The 23,488-nt window shown below is 43.3% G+C and overlaps 1 protein-coding gene across 1 annotated transcript in view; it reads right to left on the bottom strand.

Annotated features, from left to right (window-relative positions):
- The window catches only part of GLRA1 (glycine receptor alpha 1), a 40,162-nt gene extending 25,130 nt beyond the window's left edge, over positions 1–15,032 (bottom strand). The window contains exon 1 of the mRNA XM_009285816.2: positions 14,977–15,032. Coding sequence (XP_009284091.2) covers positions 14,977–15,032 — 56 coding nt within the window. The remainder of the gene's footprint in view (positions 1–14,976) is intronic.
- Between the last annotated feature and the right edge of the window lie 8,456 nt (positions 15,033–23,488).

The following is a 23,488-nucleotide window of genomic DNA, read 5'->3' as shown; positions in this document are numbered from 1 at the left end:
TCTGTTGTTGCCGTCTACACAGGAACAAGTGACCCCTGGTACTAGATGCTCTTTCTCAACTTTGCAGGAAGGTTTGATTTCCAAGGCAGGAATAGACACTATTCAGTTCCTTCCCTATGGTTATATGGCTTCTCCTCGATCACAGATCTGTTCCCAGGCTGAAAGTGTGGTGTAAAATTGCCTAGATCAGCAAAAAACCCCATGGGTGACAATGTGTTTAGGGCAAGAGCTGTCTCAGCCCATGGGTTCAGATGCCTGATGCTGGATGAAGCCTACAGGCAGTATTGCAACACAAATGTGTAATAAGCCAGAGAGCTGCTCAGGAAGAAGTAAGGTTCACTGCTTCACCCTTTGCAAAACTCCTGATTTTTTTTTTTTTTTAAAGTACGAGGGCTGTGTGGGAACTGTGAGAAGCCACTATGGCAGAGCAGCTGAGAGGCTTAAACATGTTTGCAACAGGCACATGACATTTAGCTACGTATGTCCTCACAAATGACACCATGAAGTCCTCTTACAGTATGAGGACCTCACCTTGGGAAGTTTTGCATTTCTTGTCTCAAAAGAGTCTGCAGTAGTCAAATGTGCTGTCTTTCGGAAGAGTAGTGCTAAGTACTGACACAAGATCTATCGGGAAGAATTTAGGGACAGTTGTTATGCATAGCATTAATGTGACCCTGCCCTCAAAGACCTGTTCATACTATGCAAGTTTGAGCCGAGACTCCAAAGACACAACTCTTGTCTAGACAAGACCTTGACAAGAGTGTTTTGAACCACAGAGTTCCCTGGGGACTTTAAAAATGGATGGGATTCAAAAGGACTTGGGTGCCATGATTTCAAAGTCAGGAGTCTGTAGTAACCTGTATTGCATTGACTCTCTTTTCTAGTGTTAGCAAGTGATGTCTTGCCTAGCCTTGGTTTTCAATCCTGCAAACTCGCAACTGGAGTCTGGCTTCTTCTGCAAGCTGCAACTGTATTAGGGTTCTCTGATTGCTAGATTTTTAACTGTTAAAAATTCTTTAATTTCTGCAATAAAGATGGGAGATAAATTCCAGATAATTTTCAATGAGAGTCTAAAACTAGGATTTAATTTACCCTTTATATCTTCACAATCCACTCCTAGACAGGACCTTATCTGAACTGGCTGATGCACACATTCTTGGAGATGATCTGACAAGGTGCGGATCTAGCTTTTACTATAGCCACCTGACATTTCTTGTTTTGTGCCCGTCTCTGCTCTAAGAAACTATGCAAAGCCAAATCAGTGTGTTTCAGGGGGAAATAGGGTTGTGGAATGGGTGATGTTTGTTAATTTTTTTTTTGAAGGAAAACAACAGGGTGCAATTGATTTGCAAACTCAGAGGAGGAAAGCTGGGAGTGGGAGGACAATCAATATTGGGCCTGACTGCTGCATTCCAATAGAGTGTCTGCATGGCAATGAGTCTAGAGAAAAGATTTCAATTAAGCAGCAAATGACTTGGTAACCAAAGTCTCCTGCCACTTCAGCAGCAAGATGCCAGGTAGTGCAATACACTGATTTCTTATTAACTGTAGACTGGAGGAAGTATATGGAAGTGGAAAGTGGGGGGTGGGGGGGAGGCAATACAAATCTAATAAGCTTTAAGTGCAAAAAAAAGGAAGTATATGGAAGTGGAAAGTGGGGGGGGAGGCAATACAAACCTAATAAGCTTTAAGTGCAAAAAAATAATTAAAAACTGCAGTTCCCCTGGCAATCATTTTAAAAAATGAGGTGAAAAAGCACAGAAATCAGTGTTCAGCTTTCCTGTAAATTCGCTGTGAAAGCCCATGCTGAATATGTTCACTCCACTTCCAATGAGTGAGTCTGCTGGTGTTTCTTGGGTGCCATTTTCTGATTCTTTCTGCTTCAAAGCTGCAAGTAAATGAATTTCATGGGCTCAGTTCCTACATGGAAGGATATATCTAAGACAAATGATTCCCACAAGCATCTGGGAGAGGGCTGCCCTCTCACAGCCCCACTGCTTTTTGCAGCTTCGTGCCCACCCCTATAAGCAGTTTCTGTAAGCACCTTTGGGGTTGTGCTGAAACTGTCAAATGTGGTTTTGTGCCTCCTGGTGTATGTTTTAGAAGCTCTGTTTGGCTGCTGTGTGTTGTTACCCTGGTGGTGTTACCTAGGAATGATGAGTTCCAAGTTTCTTCCAGTTTCTATTTGTTTCTATATTTCATATATTACTAAATGTTTTCCTAAAACTATCTGGTAACAACTCCCCCCCTAGATTTAACAAGAAAAGGCAAGAAAGCAGGGGGTGAGAGAACAGGAAAGCCTTTCCAGCAGCAGGCAGATGTGTCTACTCTCTAGCTCAGAAGTAATAGCTCCCAGTGCTGTTTGCTGCTGCAGAGAGGCTGGCCCACCCCACCATGCTTTGGAGGGATGGATTGCATCTAACACAACCCTGAAGTGTTCACTCTGGTTGTGACAATTGAGCTTTGCTATGGCAGTTTAGCTCAGACAGCACCCAAAAAAGCTATCAGCTTTTGTTTTCTTCCAGGTCTGTCTTGGCCAGGGCTGTGTACTGCCTTGGGAGCTTTCTGGGATTTTCTCCATCCCTTAGTTCTTACAAAAGCACCCTTGAAAGTCTCATAGGACTGTTCATGTCCTGGCCCAGCAGAGACAAGGAGAGGGAAATTGCCAAGTGATTTGAAAATTATTGATGATAGAAGAGAATTGGAAGTTTAGGGTGGGTTATTGTGGTGTTCAGAGAGAAAATTTTATTCTCCAAATAAACAAAAAGAGGCAAAACATGTAACAAAAATGCTGAGGATGTAGTTTGCATTGGTGCAAGAGTGTTGTCTGAGCCAAGAGCGCCTTGGTGCATTTTAATAGCAACCAGACAGCGGCTTATCTTATTTACGCTGGTGTAATCCCTAGTGGATCTGGCTGAGAAAGTGCTATCAGGCAATCATCACAGCAACAACAATGGAAAGGATCTCTTCAAAGGGTTGATGAACTAGCATAATCTTTTGATATTAACGCTGGCATGTAAGCAGACACCACGAAGCCCCTAGGAGGTCTAGCCCACCAGCAAGTAGGTGGAGGTGAAAACTGGTGTAGATGAACAGCCCAGCTGCTCAGGATACTGAAGAAATGCATTCCTTAAAATGGAGCAGTCAAGCTTTGCAGGACACCTATTACTGGTTTCTCCCAGCCTATACAGGCACTGTTTGCTCTGTCTGAATTATTTTGTTTCAGCTAAACAGATGATATATTCTTATAAAATGTTATTTGGTATAGAAAGTGGCTCTTCTGCAATCTGGACATGTTCTTTTACTCGGTTCCCAGCTCCCCAGTCGGCTGTTTCTTCCTTCTCCTCTCCCCCTTCTCTCTCCCTCACCATTTGTATGGTCTTTGTGCGATACTTTCATGCTTTTTTTTGGCTGTGCCCATGGTTGTCCTTCTAATTAAGTCAACATCACAAACTGCCCTGTTCTGGTTGAATGCTGATACTGAGAAATATCAATTTTTTTCTTTGCAAAGAGGAGAGATGAGGGAATTTTAATTAGCACTGGGCCTCTATTCCCCTGTCAAATAACTTAATTGTTAATCATTAATTCTGAGGGTAAAAAATAATGTCTGGCAGCAGAAGCATAAACTGTTGCAAAACAAGCGTTTGCAGAGGAAATATATCTCTGCCACTTGCAGAAGGCTCAGGTCCCTGTGAAGGTAAGCTGGTGCAACACCAGTGGCTCGGGAGAACAGCACTGGGTTTATCCCTCTAGTTGGGCTTTTGGCAGGTTGGGGAAATAGATGGTACTGGATCACTTACCCTGGTTCAGTGCTGCTCAGCAAAGGTTTCTGAAGTGGTTTGTCTGTTTGTTTATTTTTGAAACACAACACAGGCCAGGAAGCTTGGCAGGGATGTGTTGGGAATAGCGTTCAGGTGAGCTGTCTCACACATTTGTCCTTCAAATGTGATGTTTTCTGTAAGCAGGTATCCCAGGGGAGAGGAATATCCGTCAGGTCTTTGAGTCAGGCTGAGGTGACCAGTGTAACACTTCCCGCTATTACCTTCAAAGCCAGGCCTTTCTAGAGCAGTGTGGGGTCTTGGGGAAACAAGGGAATTCATCAGCTTAGTTTTACTGACTCCAACAGGCTCTGAGGGGCGTAGTCACAAAAAGAACATCAGACAGCTGGGTGCAGAAATGCACTGTGTCATCCATGATTAACTAGCATTATCCATGGTGACTCTCCCTCTGCTCTGCTCACCTGGGTTTTCTGAACCATCTCCCTGGTCCCTGAGATGGTGCCTTTTAGGCACAGAGGCCCCTGAGCAGAGACTGGAGCTCAGCAGAGCCCAGCCTGTACTCAGCCTCTGCTGATGCTGGGGCTGCCTGTCTGCATCTTGTCCTCAGCAGCAGGAGGGAGGAAGGACAGACGAGAGATTTTCCTAGTGAAAAAGAAAAGGGACAGCCCTAAACTCTGTACCCAGACTGTTATTTCTGACTGCACATCAGCATGTTATCTTGAGGGAAATGCTGCCAGACGCTGGCCTGGGAAGGCTTGGCAGAGACTGCAAGCAGACTTTTTTTTAATGATTAGATTTACTATCAAAATGAATAGCACAATCAATATTGATATGCAATTCAATTAAAAAGGATGAAACTCATTGTCTGCATGTTTTTCTCTGTCACGTTGTCTGAATTCCTGGCCTACAGCAGTAGAGGTGGACAGGATAAAAGAAGAGTGGAGGCGTGTGGGGAGAAGAGAGCCCCGATGCTGTATTTTTGGCCTGGCATGGTGCAGAGTAGAAGGAGCTCTGAGTGTTACAGATGTGCTGGTTGCACGGTGCTGATTGCAATCCATGTGGTCATGCTAAACTGCTGGTGATTACAGTCCATGCAGTATGGATGCGGGGCGTGCTACGGGGTGAATTTGCAAAGCTAATTTTCAGAGGTGGGAAGGAAATTTGGGCTTGGCTGTTTTCTTAATTCAGCTGAGAGCTTACGCAGTAGAAGCATGGAGCAGACCTGGATGTTGGGCCAGGACAGGAAAATAGTCATGTACAGTGAGACTGGTGAAATGTGGAATTCAAGAACCTGTGAGAAAGAAGGTTTCACTCTGAGAAAGAAATGGGCAATGAGCTATTATTTATCCCTGTTCATGGGGGAGGAGAGGGACGGGAAAGAAAAAGTAGGCTTGTAAAATGTTGCCATCTCTGTCCTGGATGGTTGTGCTCTGTTGCTGTGAGCTGTTTAAACCAATTCTAGCTTTTGCACCAGAAGTATCCTGCAACTACTGCAATGCAGTTGTAATCAGTTAAAGTTTTAACCCAAAGAATCCCGAAACGCTCTCAGAGGTCCTGCACAACATGTTTCCACTGGTCCCTGTGGCTGTACAGGAGGAGAGGAGATGGGAAGCACTTTTCCATAGGCCTCAGGGAATTAACCTTCTGTGATCATTCCCGTCCGGGGAAAGCTGCAACAACTTTACTGGAGTAAGAAAAATCTCCTCTTCAGGTGGCAGCATTCAGACGCCTCTGTGTTCCACTGCCGTGTTCCTGCAGCCCGTGGCTCCTACCCCATATGGCAAAGCATCCTGTCTAGAACTATAAAACATCCCAATTACAGTGATTAACTCTATGGAAAGACACCAGCACTTGGAACAACTGCTGACACTGCCTGGACGGAGCAATAAGAAAATAATAAATGACTAGACAATCAGCTGGGGGGGAAGAAATCTGCATGTTGTATATAGTTGAGATGGGAAGAGCACAGGGAGACCAACAAATTGTGTGGGAACAGTACTCAGTTGCTTGCAAGATCCCTGCTCTTACAAGGACTGTTGTTCAAACTCTCGTATGTTGCGTGGTCACTCTTGCTTACCTCATATTATAAAAATATGTGTGTGTTAAATTCAGTTTTGAAGCCACAGACATTCTGTCTAGTGACATTCTCAACTAATCTCTCTTCCAGAAGGGTCTACAGCTCTTGGAGCACAAGTAGTGACTTTCTGGAGATGTATTGGTCCTAAGCCACTAAGACGGGTTTGAAAACATAACTCAAACAATGGAGAATCACTAGTCGAACACTCAGGTTTTAATCACTTGTGAAATAAATCCAGCAAACACCAGCATTGACTCTTAAATGTGCGTATACTGAAGGTTTTTAAAAAAGTTATAATTGCGTTTTTTTATGGAAAAAACAAAGGGAAAAAAGTCCCCGCAAAGACAAATGCATGTGTTTAGCTTCACACACACTGAATATTCCCTTTAAAGTCAAAGGGGCTAGTCAGATATTTAAAGTTATGCATAAACAGCCTTCCTGAATGCAGTAAATAAAGGGGGGAAATGTCTTTACAAGGCGAGGTTTCATATTCTAGGTAACAATCTCTTCACTGATGTTAAATAAAGGGGGGAAATGTCTTTACAAGGTGAGGTTTCATATTCTAGGTAACAATAATCTCTTCACTGATGCGCTCTTGATTTAGTGTTTGGATGGAGAGCTGCAGTGGGAACCTCAATTGACGTCAGAAGGTTTTAGATCACAGACCAGACAAGTGTCAGAGAATTACAAGAAATCGCAGATGCTCTTCTATCTATAGCTCTGTGGTTGCACCATCAGGCGCGTTTTCATCAGTTCAAATAGCTTGCTATGGCAGCTTTTTAAAAATTAGTTTTAGTTTAAGGATTTATGCTGCTTGTTAAGATTGGATAAGAATATTGTAACTGCTTTTTTCTTTTTTTGATAAATCAGAGGTGGTATGAATAGAATTCTTTTAAAAGAGGTGCAGAGTGCACCACACATGCAGTGCAGAGTGGTGGTGGGTTTTATCTTCTGAAACTTTTTGCTACGGATCCTTTGAAAAGGCCTCCGGATCCTTTGAAAAGGCCTCCTGAGCTAACACACGCAACCTACCTACAAAATTGTGGGTCCCATAGTACAACTGGGGCTCTCTGATGGGTGTGTGTTGTACTGTGTAAAATGAGTTGCATGATAAGAGAGCTCATTTTGACGTTTTCTGATAAAATTAGTTGTTGTCATTGCAACACAAATACTCTGCTTGAGATGAATGTTCCCTCTGTGCTGTCTGTGATTCCTGGTGTAATTTATCAGTTTATTCATGAACTATAATGAAATGTAACTTCTGGAACGAATGGCTAAGCTCTGGGTTCCCTGCCTAGGAGGGCTTTTCTCCTCCCCACCCCGGCTGCCCTCTGACTTTGGTCTCTTCAGCTCCCTGACAACCCCCCCATCTTTTCAACCCTGGTAGTGCTGCAGGGCCCGTGTTGGTGCAGGAGAACAGGCTGTGTTTGATGAGGCTTGTACTTTGTCAGCCACGCTGCTGGGAGATGGTTTCTAAGCCCATAGCTCTGTGTCAGGGTGTGATGGATGGGGCTGGAAGCTGGAGGATTCTTGGGCATGTGGGGTGGCAGGAGAGGCGGGATGCATGCGTTTTAGTTTGTAAATCAGATCTTGGGAGCTCTGGTGCAGGAAAAAGATCTGTGTGTGTGTGTATATGCCAGGAACTATTGTCCTGCTCAGCAGTGCTTCCAGAGGGTTAAAAGCACTGGAAGTGAACAAAGACGACAAGATTGTAAAGATACCCCACGAAAAGTCACTCTTTTGTCCACAGCCTGTCTTTGCAGTCCTCACGAGGTAAGAAAAGGCTGCCTCACCCAAGAATTCAGAGCATCTCGCTTCCCTACTCCCAGCTGCAGTAATACATGTGGTGCACAGGTCCTGCTGTAATGGGGGACTTGACCCATCCTGTGCAGGGGCTCTTGGCACCAACAAGGCTATTTGGAGCTAAGGATTTTTTAAAGGGTGCTGATAACAGCTGACCCTCGTATGCTTTCAGGTTTTATACCTCCTCCATAAGAGAGGGGAGGAGGGGCCTGTGCCTGGGGCTTTGTACAAAGCATCTTTTTACTTGCATCATCTGAAATGAGAGGGGAAAAAAAAATTCAAAGGAAATTGGGTAAAGGTGAGAAGTGATGAATTTTGTCGGGTTTTCTGCATGATTCCTGGCTCAGCTGTGTCTTGCTGCTGACACAGACGCATGTGATAGTGGTCTGATCCACCACTGATCCCAGTTCCATTGCTATTTATTGATTTGTGTGTTTGCTCCAGCCCTGCTGGGGCTGGGAGACAGGATCCGCATTCTGGGCGAGTGGTCGTAGGGGCAGGTACCGCTTGCAGGGCAGGCGCAGGGGGGGGAGCTGTTATCAGCAGCTTTAGCCTGAAGGCAGTGTGCACGATGATTGATTGCACTGCAAGCCCTGCTGTTCCATGCATGCGACACTCCTTGTCTTGGCAACGTCTTGGTAGTTTTTTCCCCTCTTCACCCACCCTGCAATGAGGCACTGATAAAAACAAGAGTTCCCTGGCTGCCTGCGAAGGCATTTGGGTTTTTTGTCTTTTTTTTTTTTTCCTAATGGGCTGTGAGCCACAGTGGAAGGATGAAGAGGGAGAAATCAAAAGGAAAGCAGGTGCAAAAGTGTGTTCTTTTGTTTCCTCCTCCATCTCAAAATCCAGATTTTGTGGGGTTTGGTAAATTATGGTTTCTCCTGCTTTTCTCAGCTGGCACTTGGATCCAGCAGAGATGTGTTTACAGGATGCCAACTGTGTCTATGTACCAGCCAGATGTGGTGCAGTCCCCAAATCAGCAGCTTACCATGGTGCATTATATGGATGAAATAATTGTCTGCATAATGGGGAGCGCTCAGCACGTGTAAATGACGGGTGCATCTGTCCCTATCTATTTCTGTTCTCTGCAGGCCCTCTCTGTGCCTTGGCCTTACTGAGGGGACAAAAGCTATATTTCTGGTTTTTTTTTTTTTGTTTCTGTGCATCAGTCTCTTGAAGTATCAGTAGAGATCTAGGAGCAGCTTGGAGGTGTGTATCTGACCCATAGCACCAGTGTGATCAAAGCATGCAGACCTCCAGGACCAGATCAGCTCGAGCCTATCAGCAGTTTCCCAAGAGGTTAAGGGGTCTACATCATTTTGCACCAACCAGTCATCTTGGCTAAGAAATACCAATGTAAACCACCTCACCTCAAGGGAAATGGTCTCTGTTGTATGGCTTTGTAAACACAAATGTAAATTCTTTGGATAGTTTGGGGGAAAAGTGAGAGAAACAAAGAAGAGATAAATTTTTTTTATTTGCTTCTTTAAGGGGAACTGACCTGCTGAACTAGCAATATTTTATTATGCTGAGTGCAATGCAAAAGTTGCTCTTTTCTGCGCTGTGCAAGTAGGTCTAGAAGTCAGCATCCAGACAGCCTGTTGTTGAGTTGTCTGATCATGGCTGCTAACGATGCTTCCAGTGCCTTGCACTGGAGCAGCAGGAGGAATCCCTGCTTCTCTCGCTCCTTCCTTTTTGCTTCATTTATCTCAAGTTATTTTTTTTTTCCTCCAAATGGAAATTATCAAAAGCGCTTGGAATGATTTTTTTCTCAATCAGAAAATTGAATCAAACCATGATGGGGAGGGTATGCTGGAATGACATTTTTTTAGCATGTGAAAGAATATGATAAGCCATTTTTCTTGAAAGGTGTGAGGTGCACAAGTGTAACCGTACTTCATAAGAATAGAAATCATTGTGCCCTTGCTGATAGACAAAGGTCAACAGAAAGTATGCAAGGTAACAATAGCAAATCAAAAGGATAATTTACTGGAAATAGTGAAACCCTGATTTAATGTGCCACAACAGCAAGAGCTGATACAGGCAAATAAAACAGATAGAAGCCAAAATGCATTATCAACCCATCTGTCGTCTTAATACTAGTCACTTTGGGATTCTCAAAAAAGCTCCAGGTTATAGAAAATGAGCAAATGAAACTCAGTGAATAGATTTATATGATTTGACATATTTAAATGTTGTGGTTTTGATTTAGATGTTGTGATTTTAAAGCATGATTTATTTTTTAAAACCCTTGTCTTTCATCAGTACCTAAATAGCAACTACATTCTTCAGGTGGTCCGACATCTTGTTCTCAATAATGAAATTTGGAGAGCCCTTTTAACCTGCACACTAGGATGAAATGAGAACAGACTTCTCTGCTGGTTTTCTATCACAGATGAATATCACTGGTTGGTGCTGGGATAATAAAGTAATTTAATTTTGGACGTTGGTTAACATCTTAATTCAGATGCTGGGATCCTTTTCTATCCAGGTCAGCTCATGAGGGTTTGGTGGGATGAATTTCATAAGCCAACAAGGAAAGTGTTTGCCCGAGAACAGGGGAATTGCAGCGTGCTGTTGCTTACAAGTGCTTTCCTTTTTGACTTGAATCACTTGGTCAGTAGCAGAATGAACTTCTTAGTCTTTAGTCTGTGCTATTAAATCTGAGACACTTAAAACAGTCAGAGGACCTTTTGCTGCTGACTTGCTTCATACATAAGGGTCCCCAGCACCTCTTTCATGGGAGAAGATGAATAAGGGGGGACCAAATTCCCATGCCTAAATTCTTGTTCTTGAAGGAAGTCTCTGTAGACAATTCATATGATGTAATGCTCTTGTATGTAAGGGCAGGATCCTACCATTCCCTCCACATATTGATCTCTTTCCAGAAGCAGCTCCCTTCGGCTATTTGAATGTAAATGTGTTCTGCCAGTGGGACTTGCTGCAGTATATGGTAATGTTCAGTGGGAGTTAAGGTGGACAGCCAGTCTATGTTGCCTAAAATCTGCACAGCACCAATGCTTCAGAGACGGAGGATATTTTATTAGTGCATGTGAGAAACAGCAACATTTTTGTAATGTTTTTGTTAAGCAAGGTGATTATCTATGGTTTTCCTGTTCCTTGCACCCAACATAATGGGGGGGGGGGGGTTTTTTTTCCCCCCCAGACATTTGTGGAACCTTTCTTTTCTTCTGATCTCTCCAGAGAGCAGGTCTGGAGTTGTTTAAGGCAGCCGTTTAGAGAGGAAGGTTAAGAATAGATTGTGTTAGAAAATGTTTTGCGTATTTTACATTGATTTGTCTTAACTACCTAAAATGCAAGTGAACTGTTATGGATGGATGGAAGTGTGTATAAATTCCCTGCAGAAGGCAGTGTCCCAAACACTCTGTGCTTCTACTGGGATTACACCAAATTAATTTATCTTTGTGGAATGATTTGTAAGGGTTTCTAGGTAGAATTGTCTACCTCATCACACTTTCAAACCTTGACTATGTAACCCTTTTAGCAGGGTCTCTAATGGGGCTATTATAGGTTGCAGACTAAAGAAGCTAAAGAGTGTCCTTAGAGCCATCTGGTCCAAGCCTTTGCTAAATCATTTTTATTTTGTGGAGGAGCCGACAGACTCAGCAGAGGTACAACTTCTGATAGATTTTGGTTAGCATGAGGAAAATACTCTTTAACTACTGAGAATATCTGCCACGTTGCTTAGCTTGTGGATCTGGAAGCCTCTCGTTAGCGCTTCATTCGCAGGTACCTCTGTAATGCTATCTAGCACTGCAGAGCTATAGCAGAAGGTTTGGAGATAACATGCACATTGCTCTCCTTTTCCTTCCCCTGCCTCTTCTTCTGTTGTATTTTCAAGGGGCTGAAATCGGCAGCTCTCCAATCACCTACTTTGTTTGTCAAGTCTGTTTTAGGAAAAAGTGTCTGTCTTTCCACAAAGTTAAGAGGCATCATATTCACAATGGCATCTTCTTATTGTTTTAAAAACTGGAATCAAAGAGCTCTGTTACTGACAGGATGGACTACAAAAATGCCAGTCAGAGCAATCCAATAGTGTCTGAGGCTGGCAGCAACTTTTAGCCTGTGAATCACTTGGAGCAGTAGCCTTGAATCACTCCTGCTAGCTGACAGCTTGCTGTTCAGAGGGGGCCAAGTCTGATCTTGATCCAGTGAAGGTCATGCTGCTGATTCCTGATGTACAGAAGTGCAATTAGGACAAGAATCAGACCTAAACAATTTCAAAGCCTCACAGGACAGTGTCCAGTTGGGTAAGGTGCCAGTTCTAGGCTACCTTTTATCTCCTAACTTGTATAAGGTGCATTCCTATCCCCAGGCTTATGCAGTGGTGTTTCTGGACCACTGCAGCTGTTAAAATGCGATGGTACAACAGAAAGTCCAGGCAAGGTCATCACAGGTAAGGGTAGCTTTTTCTTCTATATGAAGGAATTCACAGCTGAACCAGGGTATGAACATGCAGTGTATGTAGTTAGACTTTGGTAGAATGTCTGTGTATGTCTGCACAGATGTAAGCAGGACATCCGGAAGTCCCTGTGTAAATATTCAATCTATTTTTATTTTCAAGAAATAGCATTTTGCCTTAGAGATATGTGCAAGGAAAGGCTGGTCAAGCAGTCTGTCTGGCAGAAGACCCTCTTCACCTCCCACCCCATCGCTGCCTCTACCCAGGTTCTTAGTAAATGTCTTAGTCACAGCTAAGTGACTGCAGTCCGAGAAGGCAGGTAACAAAATGGCAAATGCTCTTCCATAAAGGAAGGCATGTCAGAATAAGCCACTTATCGCAAATTCCTTCTAAAACACCCCAGCTGTAACGGAAACAAATATCATATTGGCAATACCATAATGTTTGCATTCCCACACCAGCTGTTACTCTTTCCCACAGGGTCTTGTTTTTTAAAAGGCCTGACAAAGGACATTTTTAAGCAACAGATCTAGTCTTATTTCCTATATTGGCTGTATCTAATTTTCCTTTGGACTTTGGATTTTTCTTTATGGTATATGTGCTAACATATAACATTCCCTTTCCAGAATATTTTTGACGGGGTGTACCACACTTTATTGTCAGCCTGTAATTTAAAGCAGTGCATACTTCTCTTACAGGTCATTGGATTATCAGCTTGTGGGGTTTTAAAATATTATGTATGACTGAGTGCTGGAGTAATCCGCACACTAAATTTATGAATGACTGTTAATGAATAAACTTCTCTTACTGAAACTGAAATAGCAAAGCTATTCCTGGACCAGAAAGGCTGGTAGATTTTTGGCCTGTAAATTGAGCACATAACACAAAGTGGCAGAAAACAGAAAAACATTGCTGAGAGTCAGTTCTGAGCAGGAATTACTGATTTTTATTTTCTTGTTTCGAAAATGATTGCAGTATATAAAACAATTAGCTTTCAACATCTCCCTGTAATTGAATTAAAGCATTTTCAAATTTTCTTAAGTGTTAATTCCAGGAAAACTAGACTTCCAGAAATACTTTTTGTATGCAATAAGACATAATCATATATAGCACGTATGTATGTATGTGCATATGTATATAACTTATAACAGTATAAACATTTACATTAGAACCTGAAGGGACTGGTTTACCAAGGTTTTGAATGCCCAGGACTTTAATAGATGTGCTGAGAATCTGTAAGTGCTCACACGTGTCGTGTGATGCATAAGTGTGCATCATAGAACAGGATCAGCAAGACAAGTATGTATCAATTTCACTTGTTCAGGCAGTTCAGAGGAAAGCCAGACAGATGCTTTAATGCCTGGGCCATAAGAAACTCAAGCCTGGAAATGCTCTTTTTTTTATTTTCCTTTTGCCTTCTAGCTTATTTATGGACAACATTCCAGAGCATTTGTGTTGCTTAATCTTGTATTTTATCTCTATGCTTCAACATCGTTTAACTGAAGAGTTTATTGCGCATACATAGGCTTCCTTTTAGTCCAACCCACTATATTGTGCAGCACTGCTTTACACTTGTGACTACCTAAGATGAGAAAGGATGACTGAAGTATTAGGTGTTGGGCATTGCTTTTCAGATATTGGTGATTTCAGTTATTTCTAGAATTTCTTCCTTGGTTTACCTAACAGACAAACATTAAATGCTTTGAATTCATGTTACAATCTTGCTGTCTCTAATTTTCTGTGGAATTATAGAAAAAAGTGGGGATATCCCAATTTTTATGCCTGGAAAGACTTTAGTGTTCAAAAGGAAAGAGACTGCTAGATAGAAAAGTCTGGCCAGTATCAGCAGGTCTGCTACTGTGACTCATAAAAATAATAAGTATTACACCAGTGATGTATATGTAAATAATGTCTGTTCTTTCATGTTAAACTATAAGCTGAGACTTTGTTAAAATCCAGAAATGCAGAAGTAAGAGCCATGCAACTGAAGTGCAGTCTAAGACTGATGAGCAAGTTTGGGTCATGAAAGAAGGGGTGGTTTGTTTGCTTGTTTTTTTTAATTGCATGTATCTGGCATCTATCACTTGCTACAGCAGGCTGCATTATTCATGCAAATACAGAAAAGCTTCTACCTTCCAATATTTTTTTTTTGTCCATTTAATAAAAACACTGCAAGGAGAGATGGACCAGAAACTGTTCCTTCTCCTACCTTAGCCTTAATGAGAAACTGAACACATCTAAACCAGAGTCAAAATACAGCTAGTCGACAATAGGTATAATAGCAAAAAGCTCCCCACATCCCCTTTGGCTTTCATTTCGATTCTGCAAGGGAAGGATGTTGAAAACAACATGAAAGAAAAAAGTTGGGAACGAAGGTGACTATTTCTTTGCTTTCAGTGACTTCAGACATAGCAAGCTGAGGAGATTAGGGTGAGCCCTCCTTGAAAAGGAGTCCCACGATTTCTCAAGATAACATAGCTAAGCAGTGAAAGCATCCCACGGAACTCACCTTAACCTGCAATCTGAGGATGGGGAGGGGGTGAGGGTGGGAATATTTACCCGGGCAAATTCAAGTGCAGCATTCCCAGCCGCCACTAGTTGTCACTTTGCAACCAGCCGGGGTCGGTGTTTTCAGCACTGCGGTTAGCGAGATTGCGGTGCTAATTAAACGGAGTAACTCCCAAAGCCGCGGAAAGTCCCGAGCCCGGGGCTGGGCGATAGCCAGTCTCGGGGAACCGAGAGGAGGCGAAAAGGCAGCTCGAGAAAGGCGGAACGCCGCTGTCATAGGGCTGAGGCTGTGTCTAGGGGCTATGCCCTGAGTTTGGGGTCGGCACGGCAGTCCAGCCCGGCAGCACCCCGTGCGCACACACTCCTCCCGTAAAGCCGAGCCTTACCTGAAGAAAACGATCGTCTCCCACACATAGACTCCCAGCGCGTTGACGTTGCACATTTTTCCAGCTCTCGCTGTTTGTGTGGTTTTTTTTGTACTCCGTGAGGGGTGGGCCGGTGGGCTCGGCCAGTAAAGTAACCCGGCACTCGGGGAGAATTGGTAGGGGAAGCGAGCCACCCCTCCCGAGGCGGGCTGGGCAGGGGGACCCCGCGGGCGCCTGCCGAGCGGCCGGCGGCCCCCCTCCCGCGCCGCCCTGGCCCCCCCCCCTCCCCCCCCCCGCCCCCCCCCCCGCCCCCCCCCCCCCCGCCGCTGCCACTGCAGTGGTGCTCGGGGCCGGAGGACCAGGCTTCCCGCACCGAAATCTCCCTTCAGCGGGATCTCGCTCCGGACATCAGGCTGGCGAGAGGGGAAGACGCAGGGGGTGTAGGTTTGCCATCAGGGTGGTGGGGGTAGGATGGGAGGAGGGGGGACACCTTCAACAACCCAGGGATTTAATTTCTGCTGCTAGCCGGGGTATCTTCCTAATTACATCCACAGGAATTTGTCAGTGTGGAGCCGTGCTGCAGTCCCGGTTGTGTCGCTTTCCTGCCCGCCGTTTGGCTGCTGTTGAGTCCTGCTTCCTGGGCTATTTTCCTCCCGAATAAGTTATTGCTGCTGTAGGGAAGATGTCCCATTGCTCAGGGCTAGAGCGGAGGGGAGCGAAGGGGAAGTTTCTTGGGAAGCACTCCCATTGTGCTCGGAAAGAAAGTGGCTCAGTGTCCTCCTAATGCATCTCATTTCCCCTCTGCCCTCTCTCCCCTGCTAGGACTCGCCAGATCTTGGGAGTTTCTTGCTGTATTAATTTACTAAACTAAAAAAAAAAAAAAAGGGGGGGGGGGGGGAGGTGGAGAAGAGGGAAGGCAGAGGGGAGGGGGTAACTCAGCCTTTTCACCACCCCAAGGCCCTCCTCTTAGCTGTGTTCATTGGTCTCGGGGCTGAAAAAACTACTCTAGGACGTGGTTGGATAAACGCATGTTGTTCAGCAGAAGCTGTTAACCTCTAAAGCGCTGATACATTTTGGTTTATTTCGATTTTTTTAACCCGAATCCCTGCCTTTTTAAGAAGTCTCTGAAACCGTCTTCCTTGACAGGGCAAGCGTAACGTGCCGTAAGTCTCCATCTCGTGGAAGATCCGCTTGGCTAGCGGTTGCTATGTGTTGCTGGTGGCTTTTAAGGAACATCTCTGTGTTGCTGTTTTTTGTTTGTTGTTTTGGGTTTTTTTTTCCTTTTTCCTTTTCTCTTTGCTTTACTTGATTATTTTTTTCCCTTTTGCATTTGGTTTTGCAAAGAGGTTTGGCAAACACCAGAGCCATCAAGGCCAGGGCAGGTAAGGAGCGTTTAGCTGTTTCTTATCGCAGCTCCAGCACCCTGGGCTCCGGCTGTGCTCGCAGGGTGGGTGCTGAGTGTGGTGGTCTGGGCGGGGAGGGATGGGCTCCTTAGTCACTTTGTCAGCGTGTCACTCTGCTCGGCTTCTCAGCAACTTCTGAGAATTGAAATTAAAACCTAGCTCATCTAAATAATCTAGGATTTCTTTCTTCTCTCTTGTCCCGGTGTAATCGGATTTTTCTTCTTTAAGTTCTGTTTTGTTTACTTGTCCTGTGCTTTGCAAAACTCCCCATGGCAAAGAAAGAGTCAGGTTTTTTTAACCCCTTTTTAGCTGTTTTTAATCTCTTCAAAGACTCGTCCCATCCCACAGTGGGAAGGTGGAGGTGAAATGGACTGCTTGCTCCACCACTACTGTAGCCCCCAGGCTAGGAAATAACCAAGGTTTTCTTCTCACTTTGGGTTGTATCTCAGAGGACCTTACTGCCATACTAAGATTCACCTGATGTGTTTGATCTCCTGTTTTTATTTGTTTTAAAGCAGTATGTTTACTTTAGCTAAGCAGACAGAAATATCCTTTGGGTTGTCATTCAGAAGAAAAGGGAAGAAAGACCTGCCTGGCTTCTAGCCATTGATACAGAAGGAATGTAATCTGATTTAGTCCAGCTACTGGGTCTCAATGTCTAGCTAGATTAATAATAGGCTCTGATTTCAACTTATGGAGATTCCTGGGGACATGATTCCATGCAGCGTTTTCTGCCTGCTGCTTGCTGGCTCCTCGCTGTACTTTCTCTCCTGATATTTATCCCCGCATGGATGTGCCTCTGTCACTGTGCTTTTCCAGCCCCCAGTGTGCTGACAGACCAGAGGAGGAGCTCCAAACTGGGATTGTTAACAGGACCCACAGTGCAGGAGAGAAATGGTGTTTCCCTGCATTTTTACTGGGAAGCAGGACAAAGAGCAGGAGGCAGAATCATCTCTTGGCATCTGTGGGTTAAATCTAGAGGTTAATCAGCCTTCTGGTTCCCTTAGAAATGGGGTCTGTAAGAGATACAACTGTCTCGTGTGATTTCTGCCTTGGTTGTAAGTTTGATCTTCTTTATACCAAAGGAATCTGGACTTGCCTCCTTTTGTCCCCACTTGCTCTCCTTGTGCTACCTTGGGTTAGGGGAGCAGGGTGGCTGTGCATAGGATCAAGAAAACAGACGAATCTCTGTCTATATAACACAAAGAAGCTTCACAGTCATTCCTGTCGAAGGGTCTCAAAACTGCTTTTCCCAGGGAAAGAACTTATCTGCTTTGCTGTCGTCTATCCTGGTGACGATGGTGACTGAGTGATTTGCGTGGGCCCAGAGACTCTTCTGCTGGTATTCAAACACTTTTTCTTACTGAAGAGAAATAGGAGTAGTATTTGCTTTGGTATTTGGGGAAACAGAGGCAAAAGCAGGTTGCAATAGATGTTTGGAGCAGGTCTAGGTGTCAAGATGACTTAGATCAGGGAGTAAAATTAAAAGAAATGTAAATTTAAGGGATGTGAGTTTTGCATGTCTTATCAGGAGGACCCCAAAGGATCCTGCACCTTCTGCATTATGTGTTTTGCTGTGATTGGAAAAGGAACATATTCTGGATAAAAATTTCCTTGTTTATGTTTTGGTGTGGTGGTGTGGTTTTTTGGTTTTTTTTTTGTTGTGTGGTTTTTTTTTTTCTTTTCCTAGGGATATCTGCCTCTAGACCGTATGCTCTTGTATCCCCTCCTGGTGCCAAGGCAGTTGTTGCTTGCTCGCCTTGGTACAATGCGTGCTGCTTGTATGTGTCAGACCTTGGTCAGGGTGGCTCCACATCCTTGTGAGTTCCCGTTCTCTGACTTAACCCAGATGATTCAAGAAACAGCCAACCAGGCCCCACTGAAACCCACCTATAGGGATATCCATGGTGAAGTTGCCCACATTGGCTCTGTACAGTGCCTGATTTTGTTTCCTTTTGCTCTCCAAGAAGATAAGGGCAGATAAACTGGAAATCAGGTCTGGAGATCTAATAAGGGCTGGAAGTCAATTTTATTACCATTACTGTAAGTAACCATTGTCATCGGGTACTGCTTGGCAGGACTCCTCTCCCTGGATCTGTCCTGGCTTGCTCTTAGATTGGGTTTTAGCTCTCTGCTTGGTTTTGCTGCAGTGCTTTGATTTTTTTTGGGAGCGTTTACTTGCCAGGTCTTTTATTTTTCAAGCAGAGTCCAAATGGTTTTGTAAGGCATTTGTCTTTCTCTGGTGAAACTTGCACAAATGACAGAGTTGAAGATAACTTATCATGATGTCAAATGAGGCTCTTAAAATTAGAATTACCTGCTGTGTGTTCACCTTGTTGTTGTTTTTTTTTTTTTTTTTTAGTTTGTTTCAAAGTGGATGAGTCTTGTAAAACTCGCTGTAGGTGAAGTTGTCTGGGAAGCTTCTGTGTCATCTTCTTTCTGGTCTGTGAGTGATGGATTCTGTTCAACATAAGACACCACAAAGATGGGTATTGCAGGGTAACTGCTGGAGTAGGATAAAATGTCTTCTCATTTAAGAGGTCAGTTTTTACATCTAAACTTTCAGAAGCAGGTCAATATTTTAGAAGTTGCAGCAGACAGTGAAATGTCACCAGCACAACAACCAACAGATGGGACTGAATTCTGTGCAGTTCTAGGCTTACCTCAATGGAAAGGAATTTGCTGGGGCTGCAGGATTTGGGCTGAGGACACTTGCTCTATGACAGAGGGCTAGATCTTGACTCTGTCTTAATCTCATTACTGTCTTCACTGCAGGTGAATTTGATTTTTATCCTTCCTTACGGTGATTCAAACCTTTCAGTTAGTACTGATGGCTAAAGACTCTGTAATGACTCAGTCCAGCCAGTGCAGCTGTTTTTCTGTTTCTCTCCACTGTTCTTCAGTGTTTTAGATAGATGGACAACTGGCTTTCATTTGTTTCAGGCATCACTGGCTTCTGATGTTTTCTATATGAGATCTTAATCTTCAGTGATATCATGGTTGGCTAGTCTACAGATGCCGATTACCAGAAACAGGATGACTGTAATCAAGAATGGGCCATTAGGTGGTTGGTGGGATGAGATGCAGCCATGTAGGGAGATGAAGACAGGGATATGACAAAGAATTTGTGAAATAACACTTTTGTCTTGGGCTCTCTGGGCATGAGGGCTAACAAAGTTAGAAGTAAGTCTTGCCAAGACAGTGAGGGTTATGACCTTGAAGGGTACCTGCAAGCTATGACTCTTCAAGAAGAAGGAGCTGCTGTTATATGTTGCTGGGCGGACATTATACCCCCAGCGCTGAAACGTGGAACTGCCACAAGATCCCCTGAAAACCAAAGACCTGCAAACTGAACAAAGGGATGACCTGAAGTCATGGTTAATTGTATAAGGCAATTGTACAAGATATCATCTCCTGGCCTATCTCCTCTCCCAAAAGCTCAGTCACTGTATCTGAAGCTTTCCAAATTTTATTCTTCATAGAGTGGCAGGTAATAAATAGCAAATAATAATTTAGTGATGTTTGTTTGTTAATTGCCAGTCAAAGGCTGGGACTGATCCAGAACAGAGTTACTGAAATGCACCTATAACCGTAAGTCTCTTGTTTCAATACGTCTTCTCTTGATTCTTTGTAGAGTAGGAGCAGATCAGGCCTTTTGGTAGGAAGGATCAAATCAGACTTCTCAGGGAATGCGACAGGAGCCATGGGAAACATAATGGTTTAAAAAGCATAATGCTTTTAATTTCTTTTTAGCACTCAACTAAAATTTAGGGACACCTGCAGAAAAGGGTGTGCATGAGGAGTAATAGATAATCTGATATGTCCATCAGTAGGTACAAGTCTTTCGTGGCTGAAAAGAATCTACTTTCTAATTGTGCCCTTTTCTTCATTATTTTTCTAGCTATGAGAGTCAGGGAATATCTGCTCACCCGGTTTCCTTCATGTGGTACCTCCCTGATCCTTTCCCTTTAAAGAATGCAAGGGAATTTCTTCTCTGTGAAGAAAATGAATCTTTCAACATTCCTGGTAGCCTGTGAGTTAATTTTCTTTTTGATGGTTGATAGTATTGCTTAAAGACAAGGGGAACCCAGAAGGCCTTGGAAATTGCTCTGTGACTAGATGAATGTGCACCCTGTACTGAGAATTAACCTAAAGCCTCATTCACAACTGCAAGTTGATTTCATTCTTGATCTGTTTTTCATCTCTGGGTTTTATAGCAGGTAGATCCATTTTTAGTGTCTTTTGATTACGTTTTTAAAATTAAAATTCTGATAATAAATTCATTTATGGGGGTAAACACTTTCAAGCTGAGCATGCACACACACTGCTGTCCTTCCTCAAATAAATTACAGGATTTTCAGTGAAGAAGTGGCTAGCATAGCAGTAAAGTACACTCAGCGTTATCTTGGGAATACTAAATCCATTATTGTCAGTTTGTCCTTTGGAGAATGGCTAATAAGGAAATAGTGCCCCAAGAACTTGGATTGTGCTTCCCAAGACAGAGATTCAAATTGCTACAGGAGCACTACTTGCCTTTTGACACTGAACAAATGAAAAATAAATTTGAAATTAAAATTAAGTTCAGGGATTTTTTACAAAGGATTATAAAGCAAATTCCTATTCAGTTAATTTCCATGTGTAGTAAGCTATTTCTGTGCAAGATGGTTCAACCGAATACAATTTTCTTAAAACTTAAGAACCTGGGACACTCTTTTTTAATAATTGCTGGTAAAATAACACCATAAAATGTTCCTGCAATGTTTTGTAAAGTTAAGTATTTAGTCAAGATTTTTTACTGAAAAATATACAAAAAATGTGTTTAAAATTAAACTCTGGTGAAAAGTTTCATAAATTCTGTTCTGATATGCAGTGGATCTGTGGAAAAAGACCACTGGAGAGTGTTGCACAGGAGGTTCAGCAGAACTTGCAGACTAAGGTTAGAAGGCCACTAGGGATGGGGCTGAGGGATTTGTGGTGTAGGTGATGGATATTTTTGGCTGAAATTCAGACCAAATATCACTGACAGTATTTTGCCCCATTTGTTTAAAAAATGGTAGATCTAACCATAGAAATAGAGCTTGTCTTAGAAAAAGTAACAAAGCTGAATTCGGTCAATACACTGGAGCTTATTGGTTATGAAGTACTCCATCATGCATGGTGTATCCTTATCAAATTATCTCCTGGTTTCATAAGGATCCTTTCTTAGGAGCTGCACCCAGGATGAGAAATGAGAGGCACAAAACTCTGAGGTATGTTGCTGGCAATCTGAGCTCTTGGTGGGATAACGAGAAGCTGAAGATACAGAACAGACAAAAAAACAGTTTGCAGGAACCAGGGTCCAGACAACTGTCTATCACTACTTTTTTTTTTTTAACTTTAAGCTGGAGGAAAACTTAGCTTGATACTTTGAGCCAGGGAAGGTTTTTACAGCCATGCATGCCCACATCCACCCACCCACACAAGGTGTGTTGTTGCTATATACAATATTTGTGTTCTCATAAATGTGTGTAATAGTCAAGTAGAAATGTCCTGTACAGAATTGCTGAAGCCTCCATATCCTCCTTCTTCCCTACAGGTTGTAGAGGTACTCATTTGAAGTGCCCACATGGTGCAGCTACGTTTACTGTCCTGTTTCTACCAGTGCACATAAGCTTTCTCTTCATGTAAAGGCTGTACGCTGAATGTCTTAAATACAAAGATTCCTGCCCTACATTGTTCTCTGCAAAAAGAGCAGTTATATAGGTTGTCCTTGACCTTCACGCTCCTGGGCAATATATTTCTTGACAAGTAGGTTAGGGGCTGTATTGATTTCTTATCGCTGGAAACAGCCCTCGTGAGTCTAGCGATATCCAATGTAGATCACAGTCTCTTTGGAAGTGGTGTGAAGCCCTGTGCTAGGATGACTTAATGACAGACTATATGTTTGCAGAAGGCCAAGTGAAGTGCTTGCTGAGCACAGCATTCAGGTCTTCCTGTCCTCAATGTGTGTTTGCCTCCTGTGTCAGGTGCATGAATCAGGTTAAGGCAGTAATCCCTGAAGAAGAGGAAATAAAGAAGAACAGATGGTGGTTTTTCCCCTAGCAGTGCTGACTTATTAATAAATTTCCATTTCTCATATGTCATATAATGACACTTGACTTGAGCTGTGAGTACTCTTGCTGTGTATCATAGGCTTGTCACTGTTATAATTTATGTAGTGTTATGTAGTAAGAAAGCAGCATGGACCTTGTAGCCCTAAAGAAAATATACTGCTACTTCCATTAGAAGCTTGATTTGCAGGTCATAAGTTAATTATTTTCTGACCTATACAGAATAATTACCAGGCAATCCCAGAGAACCCAGAACTATTATTTCTTTCAAAGATCTTGGCCAATAAAACTTTTTTTGTTTACGCTACCATGTGAATGAAAAATAAGCCGAGGTTGCTTTTACAGCTGGTCTTACCAGAACTTTTCAGGTGCTGAACATCATGCATTTGTCAGAAATATTATCTTAGCTTTTGATTTTGTGAAGCCCATTGCTCCTGCCTTAGCAGCCCTCGAGTGCTGCAGGAAACGGAACTTTTCTACCCTGTGCCTTGCCTGTAAAAGAAAGAAACCATCTATTTATTTTGAAGTCAGCAGGCACCAGGTTTTGAGAAACGCTTATACAGGGTGTCCTGGTTTCAGCTGGGATAGAGTTAATTTTCTTCCTAGTAGCTGGTACAGTGCTGTGGTTTGGATTCAGTGTGAAAATTATGTGATAACACCCTGATGTTTTAGTTGTTGCTAAGCACTGTTTATACTAAGTCAAGGACTTTTTGGCTTCCCACACTCTGCCAGCGAGGAGGTGCACAAGAAGCTGGGAGGGGGCACAGCCAGGACAGCTGACCCAAACTGGCCAAAGGGACATTCCATACCATGGGACGTCATGCTCAGTATATAAGCTGGGGGGAGCTGGCTGCAGGGCAGTGATCGATGCTCGGGGACTGGCTGGGTGTTGGTCGGCGGGTGGTGAACAGTTGCATCACTTGTTCTTCCTGGGTTTTGTTCCTCTCTCTCTTCTGTTGTTTTCCTTTTCATTACAATTATTTATTATTATTATTCTATTATTTCAATTATTAAACTGTTCTTATCTCAACCCACAAGTTT

Source organism: Aptenodytes forsteri, unplaced genomic scaffold, assembly GCF_000699145.1.
Source record: "Aptenodytes forsteri isolate BGI_AS27 unplaced genomic scaffold, ASM69914v1 Scaffold54, whole genome shotgun sequence".
NCBI classification, from domain to species: domain Eukaryota; kingdom Metazoa; phylum Chordata; class Aves; order Sphenisciformes; family Spheniscidae; genus Aptenodytes; species Aptenodytes forsteri.
Note: the sequence above shows the minus strand (reverse complement) of the source record. Positions and strands in the feature narration are given on the sequence as shown.